Source organism: Cataglyphis hispanica, chromosome 3, assembly GCF_021464435.1.
Source record: "Cataglyphis hispanica isolate Lineage 1 chromosome 3, ULB_Chis1_1.0, whole genome shotgun sequence".
Lineage (NCBI taxonomy): Eukaryota > Metazoa > Arthropoda > Insecta > Hymenoptera > Formicidae > Cataglyphis > Cataglyphis hispanica.
Genome location: NC_065956.1, coordinates 11,997,406 through 12,013,006, shown reverse-complemented (window position 1 = coordinate 12,013,006; position 15,601 = coordinate 11,997,406). Strand labels below are relative to the sequence as shown.

General features: G+C 29.6%; 2 protein-coding genes across 3 annotated transcripts; one reads left to right on the top strand and one right to left on the bottom strand.

The window, feature by feature from the left end:
* Window positions 1-1,079: 1,079 nt before the first annotated feature.
* On the top strand, window positions 1,080-4,975 carry LOC126859427 (uncharacterized; the record flags this gene model as incomplete). The annotated part of the gene is given in 11 exon segments (XM_050610704.1): window positions 1,080-1,393; window positions 1,478-1,586; window positions 1,707-1,870; window positions 2,062-2,332; window positions 2,335-2,484; window positions 2,546-2,806; window positions 3,024-3,189; window positions 3,440-3,640; window positions 3,762-3,904; window positions 3,979-4,194; window positions 4,364-4,975. Coding segments are annotated over 11 exon segments (2,364 nt in total), but the record flags the coding sequence as incomplete, so codon positions are not given.
* Window positions 4,976-5,166: 191 nt separating this feature from the next.
* On the bottom strand, window positions 5,167-7,706 carry LOC126859313 (uncharacterized). 2 transcript variants are annotated; one of them, XR_007688787.1, is made up of 4 exons: window positions 7,574-7,706; window positions 5,924-6,076; window positions 5,587-5,781; window positions 5,167-5,496 (listed from the first exon to the last, which is right to left on the bottom strand). XR_007688787.1 is itself a non-coding variant. In XM_050610449.1 (3 exons), the coding sequence occupies exons 1-3, from the start codon at window positions 7,697-7,699 to the stop codon at window positions 5,701-5,703; spliced, it is 360 nt and encodes a 119-aa protein (XP_050466406.1). In that variant the 5' UTR covers window positions 7,700-7,706; the 3' UTR covers window positions 5,167-5,700. The 2 variants fall into 2 exon arrangements, 1 of the variants encoding a protein (XP_050466406.1); XM_050610449.1 differs by having other exon boundaries at window positions 5,167-5,781.
* Window positions 7,707-15,601: the final 7,895 nt, after the last annotated feature.

Here is a 15,601-nt window from a genome sequence, read left to right as displayed (position 1 = left end):
TCACAGATGAAGATCAAGTTAATGTCAGGAACGAAAGATACACAGGTATTTTAACAATATTCGTCCCCTTGATATTGCAAAAATTAACGTCCATTTGATCCTCATATTTCACATTTATGTCGAATGCTACATTTATATCAATCAGATTGCATGTCAATTTTGAATTTTGAATTTAATTTACAAATTAAAAATAATTAATTAAGAAAAAATAAAAAAGAAGTGAAATCACACAAATTGGACAGATTCGTATATAAACATGAATAATTGATATCTTATAGTTTTCATAGTTTTGCAATTATAATTTTATTATTCTGCAATCTTTGTCATATGGAAATAGATATGGGTCGCGGAGCAAATATTAAAGTATTTGAAAAATACAGATGAGTCAAAGAGAGAACATCTTGTGGAAAAACTCGTTAAATGTGACATAATCTCCACCATATGCGATGCAATGCAAACGACTTGTTCTTCAGACGGAAATTTTGTTAAGTATGCGATTTTTTTTTGTTATAATGATCTCAATGTTTATTTGTTAAATCTTTTTTTTACATCATCATGCAAATCACGAATAAAAAAATGTATACGGTGATTCTATTTTTGCATGCAGAGTTGTTCTCGAGTGTCTCGAGATTATAAGCGTCTATAAAAAGTTCTACGAAAATCACACGGCCATGAGTGCTATAAAATCAATGTTAAGAATCAGTTACTGTGTGTATAAATCATTCAAAGACAAACAGATACTATGTGAGGAGATTGTGCAAGGCATTTGCAATATACTTGTTAGGTATGTTTTTCTAATATCTCTCGCCATTTATTATATAAAAACATACAAATGTACATAATGCAACACCTAGTATTTATTATGTATTCTTCCTTACATATATAGATATGTAATTATTACTTATTTATTATTTATATTATTATATTCCTTATAATTACATTTATATATTATATTTATGTATCTTTATTTAAATATCAATGATTTCGAATTTTTACATAATCTGTTTTATTTAAGCAATAGCAACATCACGCGTAAATTGCGTTGTTCACGCGCAGCATTGTATTTAGGGCATTAATCATATTCAACTTTTAGATCATTGAAATTAGCTGTGGATTTTGACACTGTCTGCGTCCCGCAACAGATTATATTTTTCGTAAAGGAACTGGATGTCCAAGATTCGCGAAATGATAAAATGAAATTTATGATTGTCACGATATTAAATGTTGTTCTACAACAAATAACTATCGATGAAATGGTCGATGCAGAGATCATTATTGACGTTTCTTGGGATGCTGTAAAGGCAATGATAGAAATTGTCAAATACGGCGATGACGATAACACGATTTTACGCGCTACTGCCTTATTATGTGGTACTTGCGCTGGCAGTTCTCGGTAAAAAAAAAAAAAACTTTGATATTATTTTTCTTAATATTAATATTCAATCTAATTTGTATTACAAACATCTCTATTTGACAGGCTTGTTTTTGAACAAAAGAGTCAGAAGTCTGTAATTTCTCAAAAAGAGGATAATCTGTCAATTTGTATTTATAATACGATAATAAATATAATTATACCATATGTCAAAGTATGTATACATATGTATATATATATATATTAAAAGTGATACTTGATTTATTAACACGCATATAAAATCAATCGTGAATATAATTATGATGAATTTGACTTATATATATTTCTTTGACAGGATGCAGATTTGTCTCGTACAGATTCAAACGAGTTTCACAAAAATTTCATCTTTTGTCTGAATAATCTGTATCAGTTGGAAAATTGTCATCATGACAATTTGTCAAATCATTTGGTTGCTAATGGTTATCTGAAGTACTTCTTGCTCTTGACTTTAGAGCTTCCGTAAGTTGCGTTGATAGATACGATATCCTATCGTTATGATATAATCTACGTTGTATTATAATGACGAATGCAAAATAACGTGGATATATATTTACTTTATGTATTAAAAATTTATTAAAAAATGAAAGCATTTCAAGTATAATATGAGCATAAATAATAAAATATACAGAAAGTAATGTTTTACATTACAGGAAAAATTTAAAAAGAAACATTTGCTTGTTACTATCACAAATTCTGAGTGTTCTTAGTGAAAGAGCATTTTTAATCAAAGACAGGAACGAGTTTGTATATTGTTTGCGCAAAAATTTTCTTGACTTAATATTGAAAGATTCAACGAAAGAGCGATGGAACGATGCTGTAGCGTGTCATGGAGATGATGGAACGGCCTTACTGATTTTGTTATATTATCATTTTCAAGGCACTGGAGAGTACGAGACTTTATTTTTTTATATTGTACACTATTATCTACATTGTATTCGCTAATATATTATACATTTCACATTGCTTTTAGAAACGACATATCTTTGGAATCGTTAATTGCTAGAATCATGGTATTTTCAATATCTAAGCCAATCTCAATCCCGGTTTTAAAACCTTTATGGTTCTTATTTGCTGTAAGTATTTATCTCTCTTTTATATTTATTTACTAAATATTAATTTTGCGCTCGATTTTAGGTGACATCTGTCTCTCATAAATCTCTTAATTCGTTACCTAATTATGAAAATGCGGTTATTAAATTAACGAATATCCTGCAAACGTTAGAAATCAGCAAGTTTTATACTCATCACATCGATCTTTTACATTATTATCTTAAATGTCCAAACGTTTCGCAGAACTTATTAAATCAAGTTTTAAATTTATGGTTGATAGAATCCGATGGTGATATCAAGCCGTTACTGTCATTCAATTGTGACAAAGTGGTTCGCCATTTATTGGTGAGCGTAGTATTTATCTTTTGCAATATCAGAGAGAACAAGAAATTAATATTCCCGATATATTTATATACGGATTTTTCACTTTTGAATATATATTAGTATATAAAATAAAAAATTTGAAGCATTACATTTACTTAAATCATATATTTTTACTGGCTTTTCTAGAGAAATTTTTTTGTTTTATATAAGAGGTTCAATCTTTAATGTTTGCGAATAGGTTGTGATACGGAATGGTTATCCCGAACATGTTATCAATCCAGCTATGAAAGGACTCCGTCATCTAATTCAAATTGACAATAATGATAAACACATTGTAGAACAAGTGGCGGAAACTGTGTGGCACATGCTGCCCAACATACTTTCATCATATAATTCAGATACTGGTTTGTTTGAAAACAAATCCAAAAAACTTTTAAATTTCTCCTTCTCTCTCTTTCTCTTTCTCTCTATCTGTCTGTCTGTCTCTTTTCCTCAATATATAAATATAAGATTTTATGAAAGATGTATTCTATAAGCTAGAGAGTATTGAATTTAAAAATATATTTATCTTATTATTTATTTAGATAAAATAAATATTATGATTACTTTATTATTAAATATTGCGATTAGTATTTTATCAATTTACGTTTGTAGTTGCGCATATAGAGGCAGCTTTGGAATTAGCCAATATTACTCTACCACATACAATACCGATTGAAATTATAATACGCAGCGCTCATAATATTGTTAATATTATATTAGAAAAGAATATTACAGATTCAAAATTCATAACTTTAGCTGTAACGCAAGCACATGTTTTGTTGGTTTCCACTATATCACACAATTCATTTAAAGGTAAAGAAAGCAAATATTCGTAAAGATAAATAATTATTTTAATAAAAATTTATAAATATATATTTTTGCCATAAAAATGTATATTTTATGATGATAATATTTGATCGGAATTCAATTACAGTGCTTCAAATATACATACAACATCCTATACTATTAAAAAAGTTGTACGTTTATGGATTTTCAAAAGAAAGATCGAATTTGTCCATGATTAGCATAAAACTGCTCAGGTTCATTATTCATTGCCAAAAAAAATCATCGATAAAGGTATACATAATGATAATCTGAATTGTAAATCTAAATAAAACTTTTTAATACTTTAAGATATATTTACTTATCAGTGCAAAGAGCCACTCAAGATTCACATAAAAAACTTAGTTGATCTCCTAGTATATGCGAAAAAATCAAGTTGCGTAATAAATGAAATGCAATTTATATGTGAGCTTTTAACACAAAATGTTGTTAAATCAGCTGTCGTTTTGCAAAAGATTTCATCTGTTAGTGATGGAAACATAGTTATTTATCTCTATGAAGTTTTTCATATTATTCATGCAATGGTCAGTATATTTAAAATGACAGGAATAAAAAGAAAATATCAAAAATATCTTTTACTATTATTATATATGGATTTTTTTACATTGTAAAACGGATTAATGATTATTAAAATAATTAAATAGAAAATGACAACAAGAATTGATATTGGAATTAATTATTATCTTTTTATAGAAATATGAGCCGCAACAAGAAACGGTATATCAAAGTCTAATGGTTTTATTACATTTCTGTAATACTAATGTAACTAAAACACTACTATCTCACATTTGTACCTTGATGAGTAATTATGATCTCGTTCTAAAAGTTGTAAGAACGCGATATGTATCGCATCAGTTTGTCGAGTTTGTCACTACATGGCTTTCTTATCGCAAAGCAATTTGCAACGATCAATTGTGGAATCCTAGATCGTTTAAAACACCTTTTGACCAAGTTTTGGATCATCTTAAGGAATATTCTGTGATGTTATATAATAAGGAGTTGACAGATGCTTGTCAGAGTCTTCAATGTGCGGTAAGAGGTGTTTTAAAAATCCTGAAGTAAATTACACATTTTATAAGGATCAATATCTTGTCATTTTTATATATTTCTTATTTTTATTTTAGCTGTCACAATTCCAATGAACAATAACAATTGTGTGAATTATATCACGTTATATCACAGTACAATTAGTTTATACAAGGAAGAAGTTATAAAGAGTTTACATATATTTTATGAGAGTTTCTACATTTCCTATTATAAAACTTGATGCAATTTATTTCTTAATGTTTAATAATTAAATTCTGTATTTTAAAAGAGAATAATATTACATGTGAAATATATAAGATTTAAAAATATGCTGCAATTTTCTTTATCTTCTCATTATACATTGAGATTGCATTATTCAATATTATATAAGAATTCATATCATATATAAGAATTGAATATACATTATTTCAAGAATATTTTAATTTTAAGAAGTGATATATATTATATATACAATATAAAGACAGTGACTATAATCGATATATTGGTGCAGCCAACAATTATTCAGTTATATTGTGCGGTATTAATATCAACTTCGATAATATCGTAAGTAACATGTGCATATAAAAAGTAGAAAAAGATTGTATTTGAATAAGAATCTAATCCTTTCGATGTACTCTATCCTCATTTTGGTGCAAAACTGCATGTTATGCATTTTTGCTATTTTCCATGCATGATACGCATTTGAATCCATTTCTTGTGCTTTTCCAAACATCCTAAGTATGCACATCATGCAGCAGTCACATTACAACGTCGATTTAATCCTTTCGGGGTAGCAAGTGCTAAACAAGAGAGAGAAGCGTTACTGTTATAACTGTTATAATATAATCGCCGTGTAGAAGACGTATTCTTCGTTGTGATTATATAATTACTCCGAAGGGGTTAAACGGTACACCGACAGTCCTCCGCGTTAATCGTTCATTTTCAGATAAAAAGTTTTTTCTTTTTTTTTTTTACTTGCGTCTCTTATCACGAGTTCCTTCTTTTTACTTTCGCGGCCGACCGTTTCGCTGCATGAAGCAACCTTTGAAGGAATTTAATCTCACGTCAATCTCACCCTCCTCCAACTGAAAAGTGTTTATCACTCGTATTACCATATTGTCTGCGTAAAAAATTGTGTATTGGATACGTACTGGATATATACGGTGTGTGGCGACATATAGCAATAAAACGCGATTAATGAAATTGGTATTGCGCGTATATACCTACTTGATCGAATAAATAAATCTCCTTGTAACAGGACGGTGATACGCATTCCCGGATGCATCGTGTTTTCGCAACGTCACCGCTCCTATGCTGCGATTGCATTTTACAGGCTCCGCTCTCTTCGCACGCCTGCTCGAATTGTCTAAAGAGAAGCTCCTACGACAGTATATATTTATCAATCATTATAATTATATCACATCAATTTAATACTATTTTTTAATTATTAATTTTGTAAATGCAACAAAAATAATTTAATAACAACAAACTAAAGATGTGAGAGAATCTCTTTTTCACACATCTTATTTTTACTACAAATAAGTTATTAATTATTTTTAAATTATTAATTATTAATTATTATTCTATTATAAAATACCTCAAATAAATGCCGCGGACAAAAGTGTGATTCGAAATATAAATATTTATTACATTATGAATCTAGAAAAAATTATTCTGTTACAGTTTATGTGCGGTATTAATAAAACAAACGCTTGCATATTCTGTGCCGTGAAGAGATAAAGCGGAATGCAACAATTGATTCACGCATGTCGAAAGATTAACCTCAATTAAAATCAATATGACTTCCACGGTATACGCCTTTTCTTCGTAGATAGCTCTATAGTCTGCCTTTCACCGTGTAAATAAAAACATTATCGTATATGAACGATCTTTGATGAAGAATATTTATCAAGTATTATTCCAGGAAGCTATATGTAACTTTCTTTTATCTCATCTCCTAATACCGGAAAAATATATACAAGTTATAAAGATATGTTTCCGATAAAATTCCCGACGATATCTTGATGTATGACATTTTTTTCTTTTTTTTACCGGAAGCGGATGTTTGAGGAACGCGGATTATTTTTAACTTTTAAACGTAATATTACGTTCTATCTTTCTATCTTCTATCGCTTAATTGAGTTATATGTATTTCTTCGTACTTTTCGATCGCAAAGGAACTCACTATCGTGTCTTCTTACGATCTAAATTTAATTCTCGCGATCTACTTTTTGCTGAACAAATTCGATGAAAGAGAGTTCTTTCTTCTCGCTTCAATAAATCACAATGAATTTGAATCAGAACTTCTAAATGCAAATATTCGCACGTTATTTTCGAACACGTTCATGTACACTTTGATCCTTAGCCGAACATTTTTGGATTAATGCCAGATCGATCTCTCTCTTTGCTATTCTCTCATCAAAATGTTATCTCAATTCAATCTTATTTTCTTGATTGAAAGCGAAAATTATTTCTGATACAACGTATAGTGATTTCAAATTTTTATTTCATTATTAATGTTTCTTTTTAAATAACACAAATTCTTTTATAATTTCCAATTTCTTAATAAATTTTTTTATCTTCAAAACTATCTAGAAATTTTCATTCTTTTTAACGAACCAAACGGATCTTTGATTTACGCATTAAAATAACGATATTTTATAATCAATTAGTATTCTACATATAAGAATGACTTAAGGTCTTTATATACATATATTCGCCGTTTAAAAGACGAGCCGGATTAGCGTCAATGTTGCTTTCCCCGGTGTCGTAAAGCGCCACCCTCCCGAATGAGGGTTGCTCGCCATAACCTGTATCAGCTTTCAAGCACGTACCACTCATCAAAGATAAATCCAACGAATTGTATGGTCGACTTACATTCTTGGTAGTTTCCTTGTACGGGTACTCGGGAAATGTGAAGGTCTTGGCGAGAGATCCTGGTCCTTCCTGGTGGTGGCCGATGACGAGGATCAAACTGAGTATGAACGCCACCCCTAGTGCCATGTTGAGCGGAGCCGGTGAGCGATCAATAAATGGGGATGGCGCTCCGTCTGCTCCTTCCACCGTATTTCTACTGGTGAAAAATAGAAAACTTTCAGGCCTAATGAATTGTGAGAATTGACCATTGATTTGTTGTGCACATTTTATTAGCAAATCCTATAATTTCCAAACGTGTAAATACATTCAAGTTAACGTTGAACCTTATTTTTTTCCCACACATTTTGCAGTGGATTAATCAATTTTGTATTTTTTTTATTTTTTTTTTTATTTTAACGGGACTTTATATTTACATCATAAGGCATAATTAAATTTGTTATATATTTAATTATGTAAAATTATTTTAATTTTTACTATTAATCTTTAGCCGCGCTAAAATTTGATTTCAACCCGATACCGACAATAGTATATGTATATATAAAAATTTTATATTTATTAAATAATGTATATTTATAGCTCCATATTGGAACAATGTTATTATATTTTATGAAAACAAAAACAAGGTAATGTAATAGAAAGCATAATAGTATAATAATAATAAATTTTTTATATATAAGCTGTAAGTCGATATTTGATATTGCTGAAATATATGAATTAAATATTGCTATTTAAATATATCAACATATTTATCAGTATATTTAAGTAACCTTTTCACTTTTATGCAAAATCTTTATTTAATGGTAAAATATAATTTTCAAAAACTTAATAAAATTATAATTTTTTATTATTTTTTTTATTATTCTTTTTTATTATTTTTTTTTTAAATAGTTGTTTCTTTATTTAGATATATTTAAATATTAATAAAAATTCGATTTTGTAGTGATGCCATAGGGAATAATTAAGAAAGCCGCAAAAAACTTTAAAAAATCTTAAGAAAACACAGATGATGCCGACGATTAAAACTTTACTTCGTAATTTAGGATTTTGTAAAATTTTCTCCAGAAAACTTTTCTTAAGAAGAACAGCCGAGAAACAAGAGTCTCTAATGCAACTTGCGCGACCGAAATTCGCGAGGATTAATAGCTGTAATATCTTACTTTTCGAGAGAAGGGAAATAACGCGAATCTTAATCTCTCGAATTATTAATCTGCTAGCTCACTTAAAAAATTTATTCCCGCTGCTTTAATTAAAGTACCGAGTTTTTTTTTATTCATATTGCATATTCGGAAATATAATTCGGATCTGTGCATCTCTGCCTTTGTAACTCTAAATAATGAAAACTTACACTATGATATAAATGTTATATATGTAATTATATGACATAAGCTTACAGAATTGCCGACTATGTATTTTTACATTTCTTTATCTATGTTAAAGATAATTATTTTTAGCTCTTTTAACATTACTGAATGTTATATATATATATATATATATATATATATATATATATAATATATATATATATATATATATATATATATATTTATATAATATAAAATGTGTAATATCTTTAATGCAATAGGTATATATTACATTTCTTATATTAAAATCTTTTCGTGGAATAATAAAATCATAATTCAGTAATCCTGCTAAACAATAAGATATAATTTGAGTCTCTGATTAACATAACTTTCGCAAATGTCTTTCTCCATGAAGAAGTCAAAATTGAAGAACTCACTTGTCTTAAAGAGCTTGATAAAATGAGCAAGGTAAAATGATGAGAAAGTAATGTGCAAGTTTCTAATTTGCACAATTTTCATTTTGTTTAATCTAACGATACTTTTATCGATAGATTTTTTTTTTAGTGAGTGCTGATGTATTTATATATCTTTCAACAAGCGTTAAAATAATTCTTTTTTTGTAAAACGCATGTTTGCACATTTATAAGAGTGACTCTCGCAAACTTCGCACTTTCGACGCCACTGTGACAGTGACATGCGTGAATTCATCGATAACTCCATATAGCGATGCAGCTGCAATATTTGCATAAAACGTATCGAGGCACATGCACCAGAGCGCAGTAGCATTTATCGTTTCGGTGTGTATTTCGTGCGAGCAATGGACGAAACACGACGAACGTTTTTTGCTGGGTTAGGCGTTGCGCACCACCAATCCCGAATTTCGCACACAGCTTTCGTGCCATTAATTCGAGATTTTGGCGGCGATTAGCAACAGTTCCGACCCGCCCGATATGTTTCTCTTCTGTCCCTCGCGTGATGCAACATTCTGCCAGTCCCGTAGACAACCTCTCTGTGCAACAACGCGGAAAAGTATCACGTTCGCGTATAAATGAGCTCATTCTTTGTTTTAGGTGTAATTAAAGTTGTTGATAATCGTCTGATTGCTTCTGCATTTGTAACTATTCATGTTACATGCAGTTGTTTACATTATATCTGTTGCAACTTATTAGTTAGTATAATTTAATTATTTTCTTCTCGATAATTCAAGTCAATTTTGTAATGCGATACAATTGAATTAATCAATGTTAAAGAAAATTATTTCACAAATTTTCTAAAAACTTTTTTCGAGACATTGTTTTTATTTTTTAATAATAAGAGATAATTAATTATAATATAATCGTAGGTAGAATTGAAATTGAAGAAAATATTCCTCCTATTAATTTTCTAAAATTACATCACCGATTGTATTGTAAAATACAATTAACGGAATGAGTTTCTAAATATACTGTGGAATATTATATGTAGGCAAAATAATGGAGAGCGAAGCAGAACTAATTTGGAACATATAAACTGTTTCATCTCTGATATAAAAGTTATCCAATTTGAGAGAAATGAAAATTCGCGTTTATAGTCGAATTTAATAAAATGACGCCATTAAATAAAATTTTATTGTACTTTGTAAAACATATTTCCAGAATAGAATTATTCATAAAAAAAATACATGTTAAAGAAAATAAGGCAAACACGTTAAAAAAGAGAAAATAAATCTTAAATTCATTTATTCATTTAAATTTGAGAATATTAATTTGTCATATTTTCAAAATTTTTGACTCTATTATATTCTTAATAATAATATAATAATTTTGGTTTATATTATAATGTAATATAATCTGCTTGACTGATATTTGCCTGTTTCCTCGCGATCTAATTACCGTATCGATTGTTTCAGAGGATTATAATTACGCAAATGTAGAGCTCGGATGCATGTTATTTTTTTTGTCTCGTCGTAATTATCTTCTCACGCTCGATTGAAATTCATAATTAAACTGTTAGATATACACTTGACATAACTTGTTACCCTACTGCTTCGCGTTGAAGATTAATTGAAGATCATGATAAATTAATCACTTTACTATTCATTTTTTATATAATGTAAAAGATATAAAAAATAGTTTCAATTTTGCTATCAACTATTTTCCACTCTTTAAATAGTTTTACATCTTAACAGCGCAATAACTACATATTATATTTACGATATTTATATTTACAATTTATTATCCTTCATGCTTTCTTTTTAGGAAATTAAGAATTATTTATTAATATTTTAATTCCTATAATAGACATTTAAATAGAAGATTTTATAACAGATCTTTTATAAAATATTTACAGCAACATAATGAAAATTATACTTAACAAAATAATGAATTGATCTCAGCACAATGAATTATGCTTTGTTGGTACAAACATAATTAACGTCCTTGCATAGTTACATAGTCTTCTTCGAAGAGACAGAATAATAAGCGATTCTCTCGGGTGACGTATTTCATAGTTAGTACGTCAGATAAGAAACAATGAAATACGACGATGATCACAAAATACAAGAATCCTTTGTCGCATCTCTCGCGAAGATTCATGATTGTAATATGCGATATGTCGGAATTATTTTCAGAATTATTAATTAAAGAGCTAAATAAATACACAATTAGTGGAGATCAATATATATTAATTGTGGTAAGATATACAAATCTTATCAAAATAACGGCAGCCTAAACAATTTTTTTTTTAAATAATCTAAAAACCTTTGCCGAATGTGCCATATTTATGGCAGCTTACAATACTTATACAATGTCACTTATAAAATCTTGATACATTTAAATTGCATAATATCTTATTAAAATTATATTGCTCAAAACTTGTATGCAGTGGTGCATTTAAATTTTTTGTAGCGCCGTCAAGCCGTAAAACATAAACAAGGAAAGTAAAACAAGATTGTTGTGAATGTAATTTATCTAAATTTAATACTGAATATGTTTTGTATATTTTTCATATATATTTACAGAGAAATACAGAGAGACTGTGAAATTTATTTTCAGGCAATTGATACTTTAGACAACACTATTTTTATATGCCAATATTTTCCAAAATAATAGCGCAATTTAGAAATAATCAAAGTTATTTCAAGGTAGAATACAATAGTAAAAGGTGATTTAATTGCAGTTTGTCATTAGGTACAGATGTGGTTAATCTAATTACAACGATTAAGAGACTTGTTCCAGCGAGCCCGATATTTGCATTCAAATTACTCTGGTAATTTTAAATTCTCTGTGTTTGTATCCAATTAACATTTTGAAACAATGTTACTAATAAAAAAGAAGTAAAATTTGAGGGAAAATATATTATGTTTATTTCTTTTTATTAAAGTAATAAACATTCAATTGCGTATTTCTCTCTAAAAAGAAGGCATGTTATTGACATTGCGTGTCTCTTTTCCGGGATACTGATTATCTCGACGCTATGCATTATTTTATATCAATAAAAGCCTGTCATAGCTTAGCGACGCATTTGACAGTTCAAATATTAAGTGTGTGTGTAATTTATATTTAATTGATTTTGAAAAAAAAAAACGGAGAATTAGAATTAATATGTAAGCAATTATATCACACACACAAAATAAATAGCGCAGGTACAGCGCGCGCTTCTAGTATAATAATAAATAGCAAGTATAAATAGCTAGTATAGCAATAAATTGTTTTATCACAAATCGAATTTAAGTGACACTATAATAGTATTGTAATAATGTATTACAATAATATTGTAATAATGTACACATTTTTTCCGTCTATTTGTAGAATTTATCTATATATTATAAAAAAAAAAAATTTATGTGTACTTCATTAAATGTGTACTTTAAAAAATTTCATTTTATGTAACTTTATTAGATTAGAAAACGTATTGTACATTGAATACGTCTTCTGTCATTCTGCAACAAATATTTATCGTGGCACAAACGCGTAATTGCGTTCATATTGACACGGTAGCCATAATTGTTAACTCAAACTCAATTTACCGAGGCTCTTGACCGCGTTATCGCGTTTCACGCGGCCATCATACGAAAGAGGAAATGAAAGCTGCGAGAATTGCATTCCACTGTTAACGGAATTGCATGCCGCGAAATTTTATATCGGATCTCTCTCTCTCTCTCTCTCTTTCTCTTGGAAGGTAGATTTGTGTACTATTGCGAACTAGGACGGCAATACACATTCGTGTCGTCAATCCCTCTGATTTATCGGTGTGCCAGTCCCCCTCGCCTACATACGATGGTCCCCTTGGCGATGGATATAACGCAAATCCTCTCCGCCGATTCCAGGTAACGGGGAAAAGGGACGACAGTAGATTTCCTCACGTTCGTCCGTTATTGACCATGCAAATAAGGATCGACTATAATAGGTATCGTTGATACGCAGGTAAACAGATCTATCCCATTCCTCGAATGCGCGCTCGCGCCGCGAGATTGCATATGTGTACGCGAATCAATTGTCGATGTCGATTTCCAGAGTATTGCGTATTATACATATATCTCGCGAATATACCTCCACGTATAGGAACGTGGTAGCGGTTAATAATACGAGACATATCGAATGACTGAGGCTTGACATGTTTGATTAAATATCACAAATGTTATCGGAAATTGTCGGAGAACGTTTTTTTTTTTTGTTTCCGAAGAAATATAGCACAATTCCATAAAATATATTTAACGATCATTTAACAATTAAATATCTTTTATTATTAAATTTGTTTCAAACTGCATTTCATTATTTTCAGCTCTTGCGAAAGATATTTGTGCCATGTGATTATGTCATATAAATGTATTTATAAAGAAAAATGTATAACGTTATACATGTGCAAAGGATCAATTATAAATGTGAACCTTTCTTAACTAGCGTTTGTGTGTAACCATGATTTGTGTAATGACAGCTTGCATTGTTGTGTGTAAGGATCGTTAATTACAAAGCTTTGAGTTAGAGCTTAATGACGCTTAAACGTCAATACGAACATGTTCACGCGTAAACTTCGCGACCCTATTCTAATTCGCATTGTCACGCATAGAAACTAGTAGGTTGATCGTTAATTTAGCTTTTAATTAAATGCGTCATTTATTCATGTATCGCTATGCGACATATATTTCGAATGCATGGTGCATAAGTCGATGCATTCGATCTGTTATTCGGTTAAGCGATATATATAATTAATTCATAAATTAATAAAATTTTTAAAAAACAATACAGGAATCTATACATATAATTTGTTTCTATAATTTGTTTTTTATTAATTGTTCCATTAATCTATGCTCGAATTTATAAAAATATGTGGTTTATAGATATAAACGTGACATTATTTATACTATGATATATATATTTTTTCCGATGGATTTAGAGCCGAGTTTGTGATGAAAGTTTTTTTGTGACGAAGAAACCGATGCGGCAATTCCGGTAGCTTCTAGGTGGAATTGGAAAGGGATGACGTATGCCATATTACGGCGTCATTTGTCAAGGGTTTGGCAAGACGCCAAAACCAGAACCGTGTGCATCTGACCCCCCAAGTGCAACAAGTATAATTAGGGAAAGCAGAACTTACGCGAACTGACCTGCGCACAGTCGAGTCCATGTAATCGATATACGACGAACGACGCGCGTACTAAAATTCCAGAATCAAAGGAACCGCTTGTTTCCGTCTACCCAACCGTTGTCGAAGCGAAACTAAATTCAAATCGGATTATCCGAATACGCTATCATTTGAGCACGACTTAATTAATCTCGTAAACTGCAATTTATGAATAATAATATGATTATCAAATTTGCAAAATAAGAAAATGTAGCACTTTTCATTAAATTTATTTATTTAATTAATTTATTGAATTCAAGATTAACAAAAATGTTATATGTAAATATGTAACGCGTATATATTATAATTATTTAATATCATTTATACGCAAATTAATTATAATTATTTAATATTATTTATTTGATACAGTTATTATTTAATTCGAGTATAATTTGTGATGTGATTTTAGTGTAAATTGTGTTCAAAAAGAATACAATATGTAATTTCAAGTTTGGTACGATATAAAAATTGTATTGTTTAGTAATGAAAAAGTATCAGCTAGTAATAATATACAGAAACTAGCCGGAACCGTTTTAATATTTATTAAATCAGCGAAATGGATAAAATAATTTCGCAGTCTGCATATTAACGTCGGATGCGAGCGGACATTAATAAATATAATAATAACTAAATTCAAAATAGAGATGCCTTCCAGGACGTGAGCGATGAATAGGCAAGAGTTCTCTCGCCTATATGTATTATTTTCCATATAATCTAGTAACGTTATGCGTACGCGCACGTATGTATTGCGGCATAAATTACACAGATGTTATACGCGCGATTTTACCGCGCTGCCGTGAAACCTGCATATTGCGAATTGTTCGTGATTCGTGCTTGTATAGCGTCAGAGCCAAATGGCAGGAGAGCGAAAAAAAAGAAATACACCGGAATGTGTGTGGAAAAAAATATGATGGTAAATAATTTATTTCTTTACCCAGTAGCACCTTAGCACTGCCATCAATTTCAACTGATTAATATGTTATATGTATCGCAATCTTTTTATTGCTACAAATACACTTCACTCACGTCACAGAATTATAATAATTGTAATAATATAACAATTATAAGATTATCGAAAAAATAAAAACAAGAGATAGCAAAATTATGAGGCGATATTTTATATTGT